Source organism: Platichthys flesus, chromosome 24 (genome assembly GCF_949316205.1).
Source record: "Platichthys flesus chromosome 24, fPlaFle2.1, whole genome shotgun sequence".
Taxonomy (NCBI): domain Eukaryota; kingdom Metazoa; phylum Chordata; class Actinopteri; order Pleuronectiformes; family Pleuronectidae; genus Platichthys; species Platichthys flesus.
The window spans coordinates 10,559,350-10,578,350 of record NC_084968.1 but is presented as its reverse complement, the minus strand read 5'-3'; the positions used below and the strand labels follow the sequence as shown (position 1 = coordinate 10,578,350).

General features: G+C 42.1%; 2 protein-coding genes across 2 annotated transcripts; one reads left to right on the top strand and one right to left on the bottom strand.

Moving 5' to 3' along the window:
- Positions 1 to 115: 115 nt before the first annotated feature.
- Positions 116 to 10,087, bottom strand: LOC133950160 (calpain-5-like). The gene is made up of 13 exons (XM_062384383.1): positions 9,779 to 10,087; positions 7,254 to 7,439; positions 4,989 to 5,120; positions 4,668 to 4,879; positions 4,265 to 4,457; positions 4,001 to 4,194; positions 3,548 to 3,625; positions 3,044 to 3,467; positions 2,851 to 2,973; positions 2,578 to 2,774; positions 1,880 to 1,998; positions 1,585 to 1,721; positions 116 to 1,498 (listed from the first exon to the last, which is right to left on the bottom strand). The coding sequence occupies exons 2-13, from the start codon at positions 7,416 to 7,418 to the stop codon at positions 1,328 to 1,330; spliced, it is 2,145 nt and encodes a 714-aa protein (XP_062240367.1). The 5' UTR covers positions 7,419 to 7,439; positions 9,779 to 10,087; the 3' UTR covers positions 116 to 1,327.
- A 1,590-nt stretch (positions 10,088 to 11,677) lies between these two features.
- cnpy4 (canopy FGF signaling regulator 4) lies at positions 11,678 to 13,829 on the top strand. Its single transcript, XM_062384609.1, has 6 exons — positions 11,678 to 11,859; positions 12,000 to 12,126; positions 12,320 to 12,416; positions 12,551 to 12,673; positions 12,780 to 12,897; positions 13,224 to 13,829. The coding sequence occupies exons 1-6, from the start codon at positions 11,775 to 11,777 to the stop codon at positions 13,361 to 13,363; spliced, it is 690 nt and encodes a 229-aa protein (XP_062240593.1). The 5' UTR covers positions 11,678 to 11,774; the 3' UTR covers positions 13,364 to 13,829.
- Positions 13,830 to 19,001: the final 5,172 nt, after the last annotated feature.

Here is a 19,001-nt window from a genome sequence, read left to right as displayed (position 1 = left end):
GTATTTTCTTTATAAATCACATTGTCTCTTCTCTAATAAAAAATCCCCAAATTGTACTTGTATTATCTAAAACAGGAATTGTTTTCTGTGAGCCATTATGTTAATAGCGTTGGCTACTGCACATTTTATTTCCTCTTAAATTCTGCCACTGTGAAGCAGCCACAAACGAGGATTACAAAAATGACCACAATGTAAAATGAACACTATATTACGACATAGGAGATGTTTAACAGCAGCACTAGGACCTCGATATATCAGGTTTCACATTTGTTCTTGTTCAGGTGTTTATTAACAGTGTTTTAACAACGTTGGTTGAAACACATGAAAGTGAAGGTAAGTGAAATGAAGTGACGCAGTTTGAATCATGCAGGGTAACATAGAAAAAAGAAAAGAAAGAAAGAAAGTTGAGAGTAAAACCTTGACATGCAGCAACATGTGTATTTCTTCTATCACAGGTGATGAATGTTAGTTTAAGGATACTTCACTTTGTAAAGCAGTAACAGCCCCGAGCCTCCTGATAAACAAATTCTGCCAAATGATTAAACGATTACTGAGTCACAATGAGTCGTCGCCGTTTATCTCGAGTTTGCATAGTTTGTATTGAAACCGGTGTGGACTTTGCTCCGAGCTTCCGGCCAGAATGTCTTTTGAAGGCAGATTTTCTAGTAGTAACAAAGGCTGCTTGTGTCAGTGCATCATTCAAAAATACAATAAAGAATATATAAAAATATCCCATCAAAGAGGTTCTTATCAGGAATACAATTGTTTGGCCTCCTTTACCAGTCACCTGCCAATGAAAAACATCAGAATGAAACCAGTTGTGAAATATCAACTTATATATTCTTATCTTCCCTCACAGAATCAATGTCTATAATAGGTTCGACCCGGGTCTCTTCTAATCACTTCTCGGAGACAAGGCTGTTGGACATCAGCAGAAATGAATCAGCAAACAAGCAGGAATGCACAAACCCGTCTCATTGCAACACACTTCTCTGGGCTAAAGGCTGAAGTGAACACATTCCCCTAAAACACGTCTGTGTAAATGTGTTCAATTCGGTTAAAATATCAAAATACACAAACTAACATGACTTAATGCAAGTATTCAGACACATTGATGTGAAAAACACATATTTCTTATCATTTAATCATCATGCAACATGACTTTTGTATATTCATATTTCAAATATAAACAACAGAAAATAAATATGACGGCAACAAGAAGAAAAGCAACAACGACGACAACAGTGAGATTAATAAAAATAATTACAACACACGATAAAACTTATTTTGGCGGCAGGGAAGACGATGGTGGCAGTGGCTTGTGATGTCACAAGTCTGTGAGGCAGACGCTGGAGGACGTCTCGACGTGGACACAACCCGAGCCGGACGGTCCCCCTCCTCGCACGTCGATCACATGACTCCGAGTCCTCTCACACTCCAGCGTCTGGAGTCGAGCGACGCCGAGCAGCGAGTCCCACAGCAGACCTCGGCCCCACAGCTGCACCCGACGGATGAGGATCGTTAGCGTGTATTTGTATTATTAGTGTGTGTGTGTGTGTGTGTGTGTGTGAGAAATGTGAATACCTCAATAGAGATGTGTGTGTCGGGGTGTCTCCTGTAGAAGAGGGATCGCAGGTTGAACTCGGGGTTTCCCTCCGCCTTGAACACCCGCGTCCTGATGACGTCGTTCTCACATCTCACCACGGCATAAACATTTGGAGCTGTGGGGCGTAGACAATATAAAATGGTGTTAGGCCACTGTGACCTTGACCTTTGGCCTTTACGTGAGTGACTCTAAGGGAACATTCATGTGAAATCTGAAAGGAGTCTCTCGAAGGTGTCTTAAGATGAAATGTTTCCAGGAGATGTGCTGAGTCACCTGTCTCTTTCGGGGGACTGAGTCCGGACGCCCTGCGGAGATGGACGCTGGTCACCACAGTGGGTTGAGGTAGGAAACACTGGAGCAGAGAGGGAGGTGGCAAATCCTCCTTCAATTCCCTGCATGAAGAAAAAACGGTTACAGAGCAACTTCAAATCTACATAAGACCTATTGCAATAAACTATATAATATAACTACATAATCATGTAGAGCACATGGTCCTGTATCAATGAAAATTAATATAATGTCCCAGTGAAGTAATTTTATGGCATTTTACATTTTGTTACTACAGGGATGTTAAAATCCTCTAAACCACAGGAAGTCATTTGCATTTCTCATAGTAGTGCAATGGTGTGCGTTGATCTTACAGATTAACCCCAACCCACACTACACAATTTGTTTTACACTGTTTATGCTATTGTTGCCATGTTTTTTTAACTGTTGATATACATTTTCCGTTCTTATATTTTTTAAGCTGCTCCTTAGCTTTTCATGTTTTGTGTGAATTGCATTGTGGGAGATCAATGCTAATCAACAGCAGTCTAAAGAAATCTGCCAAAATTTTGCCTTGTGGATTTTTGAGTCAGGGTGTATACCGCAGCCGGCCACTAGGGGGTGATCGAGATGTTTTGGCTTCACTTTTCATATGCAGTCCATTGGGAAAACAAACACACACAAACACACACACACACACACACCTGAGACTGACGTGGGAATGGGAGAAGAGTCGTAGCAGGAAGCGCCCGGTGGCGCCCGGCAGGAAGGTGGTGGGCAGCACGACGTAGCGGCCTGCAGCCAGCGTCGCCCTCAGCGTCACGCTGCGGGAGTCCATGTAGACGGAGCTGCCCACCTGCTCCACCACACACTGCACCCGGCTGAGGCGGTTCACCTCCACCTGGGGACGACACGTTTCACAGACTTTGAGAAAATGCGTACATGTCGATGATTTGGGTCCACGAGCCGTCGCTCACCTTCAACACCTCGAAGCCGATCGGCAGGTTGTCTCCTCCTCCGTCTTTCCTGCGGACCCTCCTGTCCTCCTGCTGCAGGCAGATCAGCACCTCCTCCTCTTTGGCTCCGACCTCAAACATAAACTGTCGAGGAAGAAAATGTCACGTTCATTTCTTTTGTTTTCTGCTCTGATTCAAACACTTCCACTTTTACCTGTGGATTGTGCAGGAACGTCTCTCTGTGGTTGATGCACCCTCCACACCGACTCCTTTTGTCCACATGCGCTGTCCATCCTCCATCCCCCTCTCCACCATCCTCGTCCTCCATCACTTTCTTCAAAGCCCTATCCCGCCTTCCTCCTCTCCTTCCCCCCTGCTGACTCTCCCCGAGCCGGGCCTCCTTCCGGTTGCCGCGCTGTTCAGGCCCTCCGGATTTCATGCTGTTCTTCCCAGGGGTCAACTCGTAGTTTCTGTGGCAGACGGTGGACGGAGGTGTCCCGGGGGTGTTTGGAGCCAGGGTCCACTCCCCGTAGCAGTGGACCTCTCTCCAATGAGAGCTCGGCCACAGCAGAGCTCTCTCCACCAGCCGGCACACAACCACGTCTGTGAAGTAGTGACAGAAATCCTGGAAATCCATCCTGAGCGAGAGGGAAGTTGAATCAAAGAATATATACGATTAATGCAAATAAATTAAAAGAAATGGTCAAAACAAAAGTACCAGAACTCCCCAACGTCTCGGACTACGAGGCCCATCTTCTCCCTCTCTGCGCGACTCATCTGCTGCCACTGCTGTGACCTGCAGGGGGCGTGCGACACCAGTAAAGTCAAAGGCAGCTGGACAAACCCAATGGAAAGGACATATGAAAAATACAAGCTGTGTTCCAACTTCTGAAAAGCTTTATGGCTCCGTTTTTGGCCATTTCAAGAGTTTCTCAGAGCTTCATAATGAAAACGGCAGATGTCCCCTTGTAAAACATTTCCATAGCTATTGTAAAATGTCACAAATTGTCCAAAGAACTTTCAGTGGCGTTGTAAAACGTTATTAAAAATGTCTGACACCGTTAAATGCCGGGGAGAGATTTAATTCCCAGAGCTCCCGCAAAACGTGTAATGTACCCAGCAGCCTAACATGTGGGAGATGAGGTGCCTGCAGGGTTCACTGTGCCCTCACCTCTGACTCCAGGCACCCGTCCAGTCGGTGGTCCCCCACGGGTTCCTCATGCGCACCATGAAGAGCCTGGACGTCCCGCCCGTCTTCAGCTGCCTCTCCCCCAGCCTCACCTTCTTCACCGCCGTGATCCCGTAAGCGTGTCCTCGCACCAGGCCGCAGTCCAACACCGACTCCACCGTCTCCCCCTCTGCTGGCTGAGAGATGGGACACGTTTCAGCCCATCATCCAGTTTCTATAAAGTCGCCTGAGGACAGAAGGCCCTACCCGTATGGAGCAGGTGATGAGGGCTTTGCGTTCGTGGGCCTTGGCTAACGTCTGGAAGAACGTCCTCCTGTGGTCGCTGCCCGGGCCGAGGGCCTCGCGGTCGAGACTGAGGGGCTCCGAAACTCCCCCGGTGAAGTCGATCAGGGCCTCGGCAGTGTTTCCTCCCTCCAGCGCCTCATAGCAGCCGTTGAGCCTACGAAGGCACAGTGACCCATTAGGTCTTGGCCTCTTCCCTCCAAAGGGGTTTGACTTCAAAAGCAAGAAGTGGACTAGCAAAATCATGATCTCACTTATTTGCACAGTTATTTAAGGTGTTGTTTGGCAGTTTCTTCGATGTTAAACGATTATTCGGGTGTTGAGTATGGAAATATCATTAGAATTAGCATCTTTCACAGCCACCCACTTGGCGTAGGCCTTCTCCAACAGGGCGCTCCAAAACTCTCGGGGTGTAGCCGAGCGGCAGAAGAGCAGCACCCCGTCCCCGCTGACCGGCAGACGGTCATCCACAACGACGTCCATCCAGCGGCCGAGGCGCCAGAAGCGGAAATGGAAGATTCCCGCGTACAAGTCCTGACGTTTGGGATTCCACTCCTGCTCCACATGGTCAGGGATGACCTGGGAGATGAGGGAAGGAAGAAGAGAAGGAAGACGTGAAGGTATAAAAAAAAAAAGAGGATAACTAGTGACAAGGGAGGATAGGAGGAAAGGTAGCCTAACACTCAACCTTTTTCCACAGAGATGGCTCAGACGCCAGGCAGGAAATGGCAGCCACCATCCAGCAGTTACCCAGACTGCCTTGGTGGAGGTCCCGAGTGCTGATGCCGTCGACAAACAGACGAGGGTCCTTACATATTTCCTGGGTTGGGATGAAAAGAAAGAAAGAAACATCAACATGTGGTTATTTAACATAAACACAACCCTTTTTCATTTGGTGCTAACTTTTATTATAAATGGTCAAATATAACTTAATAGCAAATAATTCAATTTCAAGTGGTTCCAGGTTAATTTGATCAACTGTCAATTGAAATATATTGATCACGTAGCAGCTCTAGATGCGTTAGCAGTGGAATGAGCCGTGTGATTAATGAGTGCAGCAGTTAGCAGCGTCTCAGTGGTTTACGAGGCCTGGGAGCTGATTCAGTGTCAGAGCTCTGCTGAGGAGACAGATCCTGTCAGTGGGGACCTGTTGATCTCAGTTTGGACAGAGTCAGGTAACCGCAGAACTGCTGCCGCACACACACAACACACACACACACACACACACACACACACACACACACACACACACACACACACACACACACACTCGATACACTCCTGGTGGTCATAACCTCTTTCACTGTAACTCTAATCCAGCTCTTAGATGATATTAAGTTCATGTTAAGTGGAGATGAACAGATGGGGCCACCTAAATTGTGAACAGGACGGAGTTTGGTGTGAGTTTGATGTTGTGTATGTGTGCTTGTGTGTGTGTGTGTTTGTGTATGTATGTGTGTGTGTGTGTGTGTGTGTGCGTGTGTGTGTGTGTGTGTGTGTGTATGTGTGTGTGTGTGTGTGTGTGTTTGTAGTGATGGAGGCAACAGACTTCACACTATCATCCAACTCCTGTTGATAAAGGCTCCTCAGTGGAGCAATAGTAACACAAAACCAGAAATTTCAGGACTTTTTCACAAATTACTTCATCATCAATTAACTACTTTTTCAATTAATCAATCAATCGATCAGTGTTTCTGCCTGCTGTGTGTTTCATGGCCTCACATGTATTGATTTATTTACCAGGAGCTATTGGCATACACAGATATAATTAAAGTTTGGAGTCGATAAAACCAGTATCAAAACAAAGAGTCTCAAGTCTATGAAAAGTCTGGTCACAGCTGAGGAGAACCAGAGGCTGTATGTAAAGATGGAGGACATGACTCAAGCATTTCATTCCCAGCGACTACTTAATGTTATTGTTGTGCATTTGACAACAAAAATCTTGAATCTTGAATAGCCCCTCAAAAGTAAAGCCAAAGCATTATGATTGCCCCCTGGTGGCTGGCTGTAGCGTAAATCCTGGATAGTGGAAGAAAGCGTCTCGTCTATCTTTTTTTATAAGAGCACTGACAAATTTTATTAAACAAATACACTTCATTAATTGGCCTTAAAGTCCCTATTGTTTATTAATCTCTGACAAGTATGACCATAAAATGGGGGTAAATTACATTGTATTAAAAATAAAGAGGTCATAAGAGATCTTTAATTTAGCTCAGTGAACAATGCAGAAACTTTATTTAGATGTTTTCTGGCATTTATTTTCATTGCAGGTTTTGACGAGAGGGTTTTGAAATTTGTAAGATGTGTATTATATATCTCGTCGCCATAATAAATGTTTATCTTTAGTCCTTTACTAATATTTTTCTGCGTTTTCTCCAAAAATGTTAAACTGTTAATAAATGTCATTATGTAAACAGCATGTCGTCTGTTTATCTGCTCTGGATACTAAAATAATTTGACCTTGGGTTTTATCTTCTCATTCCAATGTGTTTATTCCAGTACATGACACCACCATTAAAGGCCACTCGGTGAAGTGTAGCAACAATTAACACTTATACTTATATACAGCCACTCCCATCTCAACACTGTGCTAAAAACATCTGGGCAAAAATATCTGTTGCTGTTGCACAAGTCAATTGTACACACACACACACACACACAGAGACACACACAATATGGCGGTCCGTTAGCAGCTTGCTCCACTTGCTCCAGCAGTACTAAGGTTTCACTCCCTGACGCCTGTCCTATAATAGAAGCTGCTTTAATTAAACTAATCTGATGGAAATGTAACATGCTGAGTAAGACACTGGATTTAGATGTTAAAAATAACTCTGTAGTAGAGGCCTGAACATGTGTTGTGGAATCTTTAATTTAATGCGTGTCCCCCATCCTTTATCCCCCATCCTCCCGTTTCCCCCCCCCCCCCCCCCCCCCCCATCTCACATCGACTCACCCTCGGCCTCTTCCACGTCAGACCCGGCGGGGGCTTCCGTTTGTAGAACAGGGACTGGGCAGTGGCGGGGAAGAGGGGGTCTTTAAAGAGCGCCCCCCGACGCAGGCAGTCCCGCCGCAGCTTGGGAAAGCTCTGACCCTGGAAGTCACTCACTCGTTCGGGCATTCTCGTCGAGGCAGAGGAGGCCTGAGGAAAGACATAAATGGGAATGTGACAGGTTAATGGGAAAAAATGACAAATAACAGCAGGGGTCAAATGGGAGAGAGTGGAGCTACTAAACCGCCACTGGTAGAGTCATGTTACACTGACAGAAGGTTTAGCAAACTTTTAAGAAGTCTTTAAAAACACTGAGTATTTTGGTTGCTTATGATTTGATTCATTAAATTGTCCAGTTGTTTGTATTTTTGTATACAAATCCATAAAGTGCAAAGATTCTGCCGTACAAAGTTTATCTTTATTGCTTTAACTCATTTAAAAAAGAACATAAATGTATTAAATTAAAATGAACAGGAACAGAGAAGCATTATACTTAATATTCTTATTTGTGAATACAAGTCACTCAGCTTTACAATTAATTGTATCTGATTTGTACAATTTTAATATCATATATGTGCAATGTTGTCACACAATGTGCATCACTGTATTTATTCTGTTTACATTGCCCTTCTTTAAATATTTACTTGTGTTTATATTGTATATTTGCTCATTTATTACTTTTACTGGGTATTTTCGCTTTTGTGTTTGCGTTTGTAACATGGCACATTAGTAAAGGATTATGTTATTCTGTTTAAACACTTCAGTGGGACATGACAGATATTTCCTCCTTCAGTCAACACAGTAATGTCAGAGTTTAAAGCCACTTCTACACAACTCTGTCAAAATCAAACAACGCATATTTGCGTTTACATACGTTATCTGGGTTGTGTATTTCAGAGGAAGCAGGAGGTCCTACAGGGACTGTTTGTGTACGCGTGACTGTATGTGTTAAGGAGAGCGGAGAGGGTGAGGACAGCAGTAAGGTTTAGTCATCAGTGATATGAACTGTGTGTGTGTTGTTGTATGTGTGTGTGTGTGTGTGTGTGTGTGTGTGTGTGTGTGTGTGTGTGTGTGTGTGTGTGTGCGCGTGTGTGTGTGTGTGTGTGTGTGTGTGTGTGTGTGTGTGTGTGTCACAGCGGGGTCAGCTCAGGGCCTCACACACACAGATGAGACCCTGCAGGTGCTTGGGTTTGCAGATACCGAACAGATCGGCGTCATCGCTCAACAGAGACGTTTGTCTTATATCACATTTATACAGCCGCACACACAAGAGACAGGAAAATATAGAACGTAAACATAGATTTCCAATACATTATTTATCAGTGCATAATAAATTCATGACTGGTAGAAGTGGTGGTAGAAGTCTTCACATCTTTTAATTTATTAAAAGTTGCATCATCATAATGCTGAGGTACTGTAGCCTCTGTGCGGTTTCAATTAAACTGATTAATTGATGCATTGCCTTGACAATAATGATGCAGCTGCTTTAAGTGACTTCACATACAGCTGGGGAGCTGTGAATTGATCCTGTGCACTGAAACAATAAAGTCTGATAAATATGTTCTGTACCATTACTCTCATTCTGCACAGTATCTATAGTCACTCAAGTAATCAAATAAATAAAGTGGAGTAAAAGTATAATGCTCAAGTATCTCAACATTTTACCTAAGTACACGTACCACATGTCATACTATAGCAGATATACAGTTTCATGTAACGTGGACTGTGTCTCAATATTAACATGAGATTAAAATACAACTCGCAGTTTAGTCAAACATCAATTGTCAAGTAATTTAAAAGATCTTCCATTAATCCACAAGAGATTTTTATTAATTTATGTTTTTGAACGAGTTAAAACTTACATTCAGTACTCGAAGCAGCCAGATCTGATTAAACAGACAGAGTGAATGAAAGCCGGCTTCGCTGTTTGTGCAAGAAGAGAAGAAACGTTACCTTCTTTTCAAGTAGCTCATCAGATCCACTGATCTCAGGTCTTTGAAAATTATGTCTTTGCCATTTAACTACAGGTTAAATTGGATAAATAGAAACTGAAACAAGTGAGACAGTTTTTAGCAAGTTTCTAAATGATATTCAAAATATGTCAAACTTATTTAAACTAGTTTAAATGAAAATATATAGGCTTTATAATAACCTTATAAAGGTCTTCCTACATGTTTTGCAACGATTGCTTATCTGAAGATTAGACACTAGACACTTGATACAGAAGTGGTTGAGTGCATGTGTGTGTGTGTGTTTCTTTGTGTGTGCGTGTGTGTGTGTGTGTGTGTTAAATGTGCTGTCATCAGTTAACCAGTAAAAGGGATCCTGTCCTCGGCTGGTGTCAAGATTATTCTTTTGTTTACATTAGTAATCATTATCATTCAATCTCTTCCAGCCCCAGGAGTTAATAACAAATGTTAGTAGGAATTAGATCTTGATAGTTATACAGTTATAAACCTTTTTTTCTGAGTGCAGGTCGCGTGTTTCACCTTTAAGTCAAATTATCCGCTTGCTCTTCCTGAGATGAGACGATTCCTTGATCCCTGGGTGTAAAGATCCAAGTTCATGTCCTATGATTTGTTCTTTAGACACAACTGCAAATGCTGTGTTTGTGAGAAGACGTCATCTTGTGTCCACTCATGTCCTCCCGCTGTTCTCTGGCTCTGAGTCAGCTGTCAGGAACCGGCTGTCTGCGTCCACAGCAACGTCTCCTCCTCCCTCTTCTTCTTCTTCTTTCCTCTGAATCGGTCAGGAGCGGTCGATTCATTTCCACCAGGCACTCATTTAACCTCTGTGTTCAGGAACTGGATATTAAAAAAATAAAGAAATCAATCGATGGAATGCAATTAAATAAAAAGTGCATTCATAACAACGGCTCTGTGATGCTGCTGGAGAAAAAGTGCAGCTTGATGTGAGCGGGGCTGCAAGTTCCCTGACCCCAGCTCTTATGACTCTGTGTGTGTGTCTGTGTGTGTCTGTGTGTGTCTGTCCCCGTGCAGGACAGGGTGACACCGCCGCTGTGTAACTCTACCTCCCTCCACACAGACAATAGACAGACCCCATGTGACTCAACCCTCATCCGAAGCCGTGGAAACCCTCCCAGCACTAAAACACAACACTTAGTGCACTTACTCTTCAGTTTCAGACACTGAATCCTCTGACACCTGCTGGGGTGCACACCGCTCTGCTACTGGAGAACATCACCTAATGGGTTTTCCAGGAGTGTGTTGTTGCCCTCTTCTCCTCTGGTTGGTGGACGTGCACCTTCTCCTCTCACCCCGTGTTAATGTGGCCTCTGTGACTCCCTCTCCTCTCTTCTCCTCGTTTCCTCCCTTATCTCTTCTCCTCTTCCCTCCTTTCTTCTCCTCTTCCCTCCTTTCTTCTCCCCCGCACACACACAGACTCCTGGTGTGTGTGTTGCTGTTGACTTTGTTGGCCCTGACACCCGAGAATCCAGGAGGCGAGTGGCGTCTATTTTAGCCGCTTCCCTGCCAAAGATCAGGCTAACTATTCCTCATTCTGTGGGTTGCATGGTCATCCTGAAACAGCTGAACCACAAAGTGTGTTTGTGTTGATAACGTTACAACTGGTTCATTAATTAAAAGATGATCCACTTATATACAGTATATGTGACTCTGGTATTAAGGATTTTTATGTTATCATTTATTATTGCTGTTGTTTATTATTGTAATTGATTATTATAAACTCTTGCTGTCCAACCTGAGTCTGTGGACTTTTAAACCTTCTCTTGTTTTATTGTATTTCTTTATTTAGTCCTTCTATGATGACAATTTAAACAATAAATTAGATCAAATGAGGGACTATTTTTACATTCAAAGTCGCTGCATGCCTGTGCCCCTCATTCAGAGTGCTAGGATTTAACCCCAACCGAAATTTAACCATGATTTATTTATACATAACCCTCATCTTAACCTAACCACAATTCACATCTGTCCACTGACCTTAACCAGGACCTCGGGATGAGGTTCTTCCTCATTATGGTGTTGGTCCCAAGGTTCTCTGGTCCTGACAAAGTATTTGAAGACACGTGCAAATACAGAAAACCACATTGAGAATGTTTTCATGATAATCATAGCATAAGAACATATTAAACCATCTGTTGGATCTGTTTGTCGTATTTAACACATTCATATAGATTAAGCAATATTAAAACAATCTACAGTACATACTTATAATAATCTTTATACGAATAATATTTGAACATGTCTGAAAAACTTTTCTAAGCAATATTCCAGATACATTCAAGATGGGCTCAAGACTCGTAGAAAGTAAAATCATAAATGATGTGAGATATTTATTTACCTTTTGAGAGACTTCTGAGTTCGACTTTCCTTCACTCGACTTTCTCTCCTGGGATCCGCACATCTGGCCTCGATTGCGCATGCGCAGTGCCGCATGTCGATGTGGCCGATGGAGAGTTAAACTTTCCAGTTCACACAAGCTATTCTGAAACAAACCGCCGCCATGAAACTTTTTATCGTGACTTTACTTTCTGTCTGCGGCCTCGTCACAGCGAGCGACGACGACAGGCTGCCGAACAAATGCGAAGGTAAAGAGGAAGAGGAGGAGGAGGAAGAAGAGCTAGCTAGCTGTGATGCTAACTGTTTACAGATGGAAGTGTCCTGAAATCTGCCTGTAAAGTTTATAACAAGTTGTGTTGATTTTGTGTTGATTTTGTGTATGTGTCAGTGTGTAAGTTCCTGACGGTGGAGCTGCAGGATGCTCTTCAGAAAACAGGCAGATCCAAGGAGGTGCTGGAGCTGGGAGAGGTGCTGGGCACTGGGAAGAGGAGGAGGAAGATCAAATACAACACGTCGTGAGTTATTATTTCTATAATACTGTACAGTTATTATAGTTTATAGTTATTATTACAATAAGCTATTAACACTTTTATTGTGTTATTTGATCCTTAATACTGTATCTTCTATTATGAGAATAGCATCAGGGTGTGAAACCAACCAGTGCTCCTCTGGATTGGGTGTTTGTTGAAACCTATGTTTGGATTTCAGGGAGACTCGTCTGACTGAGGCCATCGACGACATATGCCAGCGCATCCTTCAGTACAGCGTTCACGCCGAGCGGCCCGGGAGCCTCCGATACGCCAAGGTGAAGTTCATCTGGAGTTCTACAGGTTCTCTTGTTAGAACAAAACCAAATGAGTGCACCGGGAAGAATGAAGAGATTGATTCTGAATAGATTCAATGTTTTGAATATCAATTTGTGTCTCAAACTGGCTGCAGGGGGCCAGTCAGACCATGACGACTCTGAAGAACCTGGTCCATAAAGGAGTGAAGGTGGAGCTGGGTCTGCCCTTCGAGCTGTGGGACGAGCCGTCGGTGGAGGTGTCGGACATGAAGAAACAGGTCGAGTTGTGTTCGTCCTGTTGTCAGGTGGACGGGTGAGAAAGAGAAATACAGTGTGTACTCATACTGGGGGAATGTGTGTGTGTGTGTGTTGCGTGTCGTGCAGTGTGAGAAGATGCTGGAGCAGTTTGAGGACGTGGTGGAGGACTGGTACTTCAACCATCAGGACCAGAGACTGGAGAACTTCCTGTGTGAGACCCACGTCCTCGAGACATCAGAGCAAGGTGGGAGACACACAAGAGACAGTGGGTCCAGCTTGTTGATTGTTTTGTGGTCACTTCAGCTTGGAAACTCGTAAGCTACAAGAACTTTGAAGTTCTGTCAAGTCCAAGGAATCAACCCGTCTCTGATTGGTCATTGTAAATTAGAGGGAATTGTAATGATTACGTTAATCAAAAGATATTCTGCAGGTGAACAATGGTTAGAAGGAACCGTTTAGTTCCCTGGACTAAAAGTTCCGGGTTCTTTTGGACAAAAGGTGACATGAATCTGCTGAGACCTCCTCCTCCTCCTCTTCCTCACCCCATTGTTCTCTCTCTCCCTCTCTCAGAATGTCTCAACGAGATGTGGAAAGGAGACGTGGGGAAAAAACTAGGGGCAGAGGAGGCAGAGAGCGACGGCGCCGAGGAGGAGGAGGAGAAAGCGAATGACGGAAAGGAGGAGGAGGGAAAGACACACGAGGAGCTGTGAGGAAAGCATTCTCGAAAAAGGGCAAATGCAGAAGACAACACAAAACCTCAGCTTCGGAATCTGGCAGGAAATCAACGGACAGAAACGGAAATTATGTGGAGAGACATGTTTCCAGCTTTTTAAACCTTTGAGTGAAAGTTTATAGATTAAATCTCAACACAGTCTCTGTTGCCAAATCATGTTCTAGTCTACATTGAGAGTTACAACAGTGTGAGATGATGCTTTATACAATTTATCACAAAAATCCTCTTATCTTTATATAACTGCCGCCTGCCTTTTTATAAACTGTTGCACCTTTTTAAAACACTCGAATATTTGGAGGGAAGGTTTGAAGCCCTGAGCCTGAAACATCTGTTACAACCGTCTCCATGCAAACTTTATATGGTACATAGGAACTTTTTTTTTAAAGATCTTTAAATGCAATATGTACAGTTTTTCATGTGGAATAAAATGCTTTTTATATTAATGTCGCATGTGTAGCAACGTTTTTTTCATGTCCACACACAACAACGACAGGTTATTAGTTCAGATCATTCACACTTAAAGAAACTCTTGACCTTGAAATAGCAGCTTCCCAACTCTAAATGGCCGGATGCTGCCACCTAGTGGTCTTTATGTTGTTTCTCATGAGCTTCTCAAAAACCTAGGTTACATTTCGGTGCAGTGTGATTAAAACAGGTGCCTTGACACTGCAGCACCAGATGGGTCGCTGATGATGGGTAATGGTAGAAGTACAACAAAAAGGCATTTACACAGTATCAAGTATGAACAAGTATAAAAAGTAAAAGTTCTAAAACTAGGAAAAGTTTCTTTCTATACACTGAGGCATCATCATCATCATCATCATCATCATCAGACTATGACCTAAGATTTCCCCTCATACACCAGGTCGTGAGTCCTGTGTGTTTAATGTCTGCAGCAGTTCCTCCAATTAATTTTCCAAAGTAAAACTACTTCCTGTGATCACACGTTGGTGGCGGCGTAATTCAATCCAGTTCCTGTGTCCTGTTATGTTTCCAAATTACCGATGAGGGCAGAAGTTGAATCTGATAAAAGTTGATTGTGCTCCTCACAGATGTTTTTACAGACTCCGAGCTGAGCGGCTCCTGCTCTGGTTTCCTGCTGCTCGAAGCTTTCCCCCTGCACCAGGACCTCAGACACACCGTCAGCGCAGATCTGTTACTATAACGACGTCTTGCTTTAATCTCGGCCAAAAGAATAATGTGATCTGCTCTGAGGGCCCAGTGAACGAGGCCTGCTCCTTCACGAGTGGGAGATTTCAACATTCGTCTCAGAGCTCCTGTTTTATTCCTCCTGTCTCTGGATTCTAATGAAAATAACTGCACCGGTTAATCTTAAAATCAAATGCAATTATATATACTTGAGTTCTTCTTTGAATAAAAGCTTTTACAAATGATTGACACTGGCTCTTATTGACTCTGACTTAACCTTTATTTACTTGTATAGTTCTACTTCTGTATTTTACATCTCTATTATCTGTTCACGCTCTATCATTTTATTATTATAGTTTCTGTCTTTAAAAGCAGAAGTGTTTTATAAATAAAGTTTATATATTTGAGTGGATGGTGGTGAGCGACAGAGCAAAATCCCGCCACAAGAGGTCGCTGAGGAGCACAACAAAAAGTTGATGGGTCTGTTGAATCTAGTTTTAAACTTATTGGACCAAAAACAATAAACTCATTTAACTTAGATTTGTCTCATCTCGTCTAAGTCTGTTCCTTAAATAATTTTTTTAATTGCAAAACTCTGAATATTTGACATTTATTGCGTTTCCTTTTTTTGTGTGTAAATTAATTTGGCTACCTTCTTTTTTGATCACGTTTATCTTTCTCTTGTTTTTTAATTTCTGTTAATTTAATAAAGAATTTGAATTGCTATTTGTTAATTTTAGGCATTGACAGAATCACGTGAAAGGTAGCACTTTGAAATTAGATTTTAAATTATCCATAGTGACGCAGGACCTGATGCAGAGAGTGAGATTATTCCAAAGCTGGAAGAACTCAGCAGAGAAATCTTCTTCTCTTGAAGTATTGGATTTGAGAGGAGATGCTGTGACCCGTTGGATGAAAACAAAACCAGAAGATAGGTGATAAAACAAAGAGAAAGAACATTAAAGGCTTTTAAACAATGCTGAGTCAGGATGTGGCAGAAAACGAAGGGAGAGGAAAAGTAGAAGAGGATTTACAGCCTCTGAATCCCACAGGACAGCACAGTGATAAATACCTGCAGGAGGAGTTTCTGTTCTTCTTCACCATCGTTCCTCAAACGTTAACCTGCTGTTTACCGACGAGTGTTTTTTTCCTCCAGTGCAACAGAACAACAGTCTGCTCTCCATCTCCATCCAGCACCTGTCAACACTCGTGCCAGACACAAAGTGTGTGTGTGTGTGTGGGGGGGGGGGGGGGGGGGGGGGCCGAAGAAAAACAAAAACACTGCTTCCGTCGTCACAGAAACCAGGATCATTTTCCTGCTCTGCAATTTCTTTATTTTCAACCGAGTCCAAGAGCCAACGAGCTCGGTCACGATTGTTTGTTTTTCTTACTTTTCTTTTCTCTCTTGTTGCGTTAAAACAATTCATCATAGTTACCATCAAGACTGAGCTTTGTGCGGAGGACGCAGATTGGCTATTTGTGGATGTTTTTAGTGGAAGCTGTGCAAAGGTGATGTTCCAGGTAGTTGTTGAAAAGAGAAAACTTCTGGAAGGTTCAGTATGGGAGGATAAATGGCCGTACATCACTGGGAGAATTATTTGTGGGGAAGACTTCATTAATTTGGTGTCTTTTCTTAAAAGGGATCAAGGAAAATATTGAATTATTGAGATTTGGGTCCAGAGCTACTACCAGTTATCTAAATTCAATAGTAGCAATCTTTCCACTTCTGATGCAACTGTCAAAATACATTGGTTTTGTAGAAAAACAGGAGTATAATCTTTTTCATGGCAGTTTTCTCAGCTATTCTTTGCATATGTGCGTAAATATGTTTATATTTCCTTTTCTATATGGTTACGCTGTTATGAGATATCATTGATAAATTGAGAATAGTAGACAACCGAACATGGATCCCTGAGGTACACCCATGCTTTGCTCTAAATCCTTTCTGTGAAGAAGGAATGAAAATGACTCTTTGTAAGACAATACATATTCTTCCAGATTCACGTAGTGTTGTTTTTTTGTCGTATTATCTTGAGAATAAAATGCCATTAATCAGATTTTATCACTTTTCTGGACCTTTTTAAAAAAAATCTCTCCTTCACGGTATTTATTCAATATAAATGTTTTACAAGCATTTTTCCAGAGCAGCACGTTATCCCATTAAAGTTCATAGAGATGCATAATGGGATTTACTCGTGTAAACGAGACATAAACATAGACTGTAAAATGTAAATATATGCAATTTGTATTAATTGCGTTCTCGTGCTCATATCTGATCATTAAACCAAAGTACTGTTCCATGTTGTAACAATTTTATGTTTAACTGCAGCTAATCCATCAACCACACGCCCACGTATTGTGAAATCTGCTCTTATTCTGCTGTGGTGGCTTGATGTTGACTTTTATAATTACACCTCCGCCGGTATTTTGTTTAGTATGATTTGAGTCTCTCTGCACATTCTTTGCCGCAGGGCTCGAACGCTGGCAGCGCAGGCCCACCTGTCACGGACCACCTGTAGAGCTTTATGATGCACTAAAACACTGATATCATCTGATTTCTGTTATCAATTAGCATTTGTGTTATTAAACTGGTTCCCTAAATGGCACCGGTGCACCTCCACCTCCATTCCGGGCTCCTTCAAATCTCCTGTGTCTCTGTTTTCGTGCTGCCAAAGTGCAATATTGACACATAAACGTGCTGTTTCACCCCTCAATTTTCTTTATTGCACTTGTGCTGCGTCCAAGGATAGCATTTCTTAAGTGCACTGTAACTACTTGACACACACACACACACACAGAAACACACACACACACACACAGCACACCTGGGGAAACATTCCTCGAGGGAAGTCATCAATCAGTTTTATGGCTTTCTCTGGGAAAGTTTCCTCCTCTCCAATCAAGCATCTTCTCTCCCTCCCTCCATCCTCCTCTTATATTTCCATCTGTATCAGTTTTGCCTCACATCTGAGAACGATCCACTGTGGCCAATTAACTTCTACCATTATTCCTATTCCACTGAGGGATAATTGGAGTAAAACTGGAGGGTGAGTTCTCTGCCTGGACGATATGAGACGACGCTACTGCAACCGGCTTCTTGCTGGATCCTCAATTTGGCTGCCAGTGGTAATAAAGCTGAGGTGGAGGAGCTGCGTGGTGTAAAAACAATGCCCTAACAAGTCGTGAAATGTGGAATTGAGCTTTAAAATCCTAGTTGCCTTTTTTAAAAAGGGAAAAGCTAAAAAAGTCCACTTGATTTAGTATTTTCTTCAGAGCCTGGAACCACAAATTCAGTTAAAGGATCTATTTTCAGATCAATTCTCATCATCGAGTGACTAATGTGCTGCCAGATCTTTTATTCAAGGTCCTGAAAACATATTTTTCTTATCATGAGCACTGGGATCATGCAAGGACACAATCCTTGCTGCTGTATTGTGAGTGTGTGTGTGTGTGTTTGTGTGTGTGTTTGTGTGTTTGTGTGTGTGTGTCTTCTCACGTTTTTTTTTAAATTGCTCTGTTGGGAGAAGCATTCAGGATTATTTCAAAACTGCAGAGATGGTTTATGTCATTTTAAGAATTTCTGCCTTGGTAATGGGAAAACCACATCGGAATCTAGTTATTCAAGGAAGAGTATTTTTACACATACACATTGCACATATATATATATATATTTAAGCAGGTCTGGAAGGAATCTTTTTGATTGTTGCGATTTAGTCATTTGTAGGAGTGTTAAATAAAAGCAAAATTACCGTGTAAAGATGTTTAAAATTATATCAAATTGTAAAATGTACAAAAATCGTAATATTTGAACAAGCTGGCTGTGGTGGAGGATGAATGGGTTTTGATCATTTTACAAAAAAAACTGCATTGCAATCTAAAAATACAATATTATCAATAAAAAATAGACCTAAATTAAACATTGAAGCAGCATAATTTGTAGAATGTACTTGAATTGTATGTTTAAACCTTGTAGGGATAAATACTTACTTCAAAGTGCTTTTTACAACTGCACATTTGTCAAAGTTTAGCTGTCAAACAATGTTAAAGTAATATTTTATGGATAACACAAAATTAAAAGCACAAAATAAAGCACAAAATAACCTGCACTCAAGGACAAATGTCTCTATTAGAACATGTCCTTCTCTATGGATTATAACTTAAACATGATTAAACGTTTTCTTTTGTATTTATTGCTTTAAAATAATATAATTTGGACACATGCAAGGGGCCTAACTGGTTCAATGAGAGATTTATATTAACAAATTACCTTACTGAACTTTGGGGAAATACATTTTGTCACACGATATTCTTTGGAAAGAATAACTGACCCATTTAATATGATTTATGTGATAAAAGATCGATCGTCATTATCAAAGAAAGCTGCTCTGGAAACATGTTGTACCTGAAATCAATAAAACATCATCATCCACTTTAATGAAGTCCTTGTTTCTGCTGTGATGGATGTG

Excerpts from the sequence above, each read along its gene's own strand:
- LOC133950160 (XM_062384383.1), bottom strand. The coding sequence starts at position 7,418 with ATGCCCGAACGAGTGAGTGACTTCCAGGGTCAGAGCTTTCCCAAGCTG. Across the intron at positions 5,121-7,253 it reads TGACGTGGAAGAGGCCGAGG|GAAATATGTAAGGACCCTCG; the intron begins GTGAGTCGATGT and ends ATCCCAACCCAG. Across the intron at positions 1,722-1,879 it reads CAGTCCCCCGAAAGAGACAG|CTCCAAATGTTTATGCCGTG; the intron begins GTGACTCAGCAC and ends TACGCCCCACAG.
- cnpy4 (XM_062384609.1), top strand. The coding sequence starts at position 11,775 with ATGAAACTTTTTATCGTGACTTTACTTTCTGTCTGCGGCCTCGTCACA. Across the intron at positions 12,127-12,319 it reads AAGATCAAATACAACACGTC|GGAGACTCGTCTGACTGAGG; the intron begins GTGAGTTATTAT and ends TTTGGATTTCAG. Across the intron at positions 12,898-13,223 it reads CCTCGAGACATCAGAGCAAG|AATGTCTCAACGAGATGTGG; the intron begins GTGGGAGACACA and ends TCCCTCTCTCAG.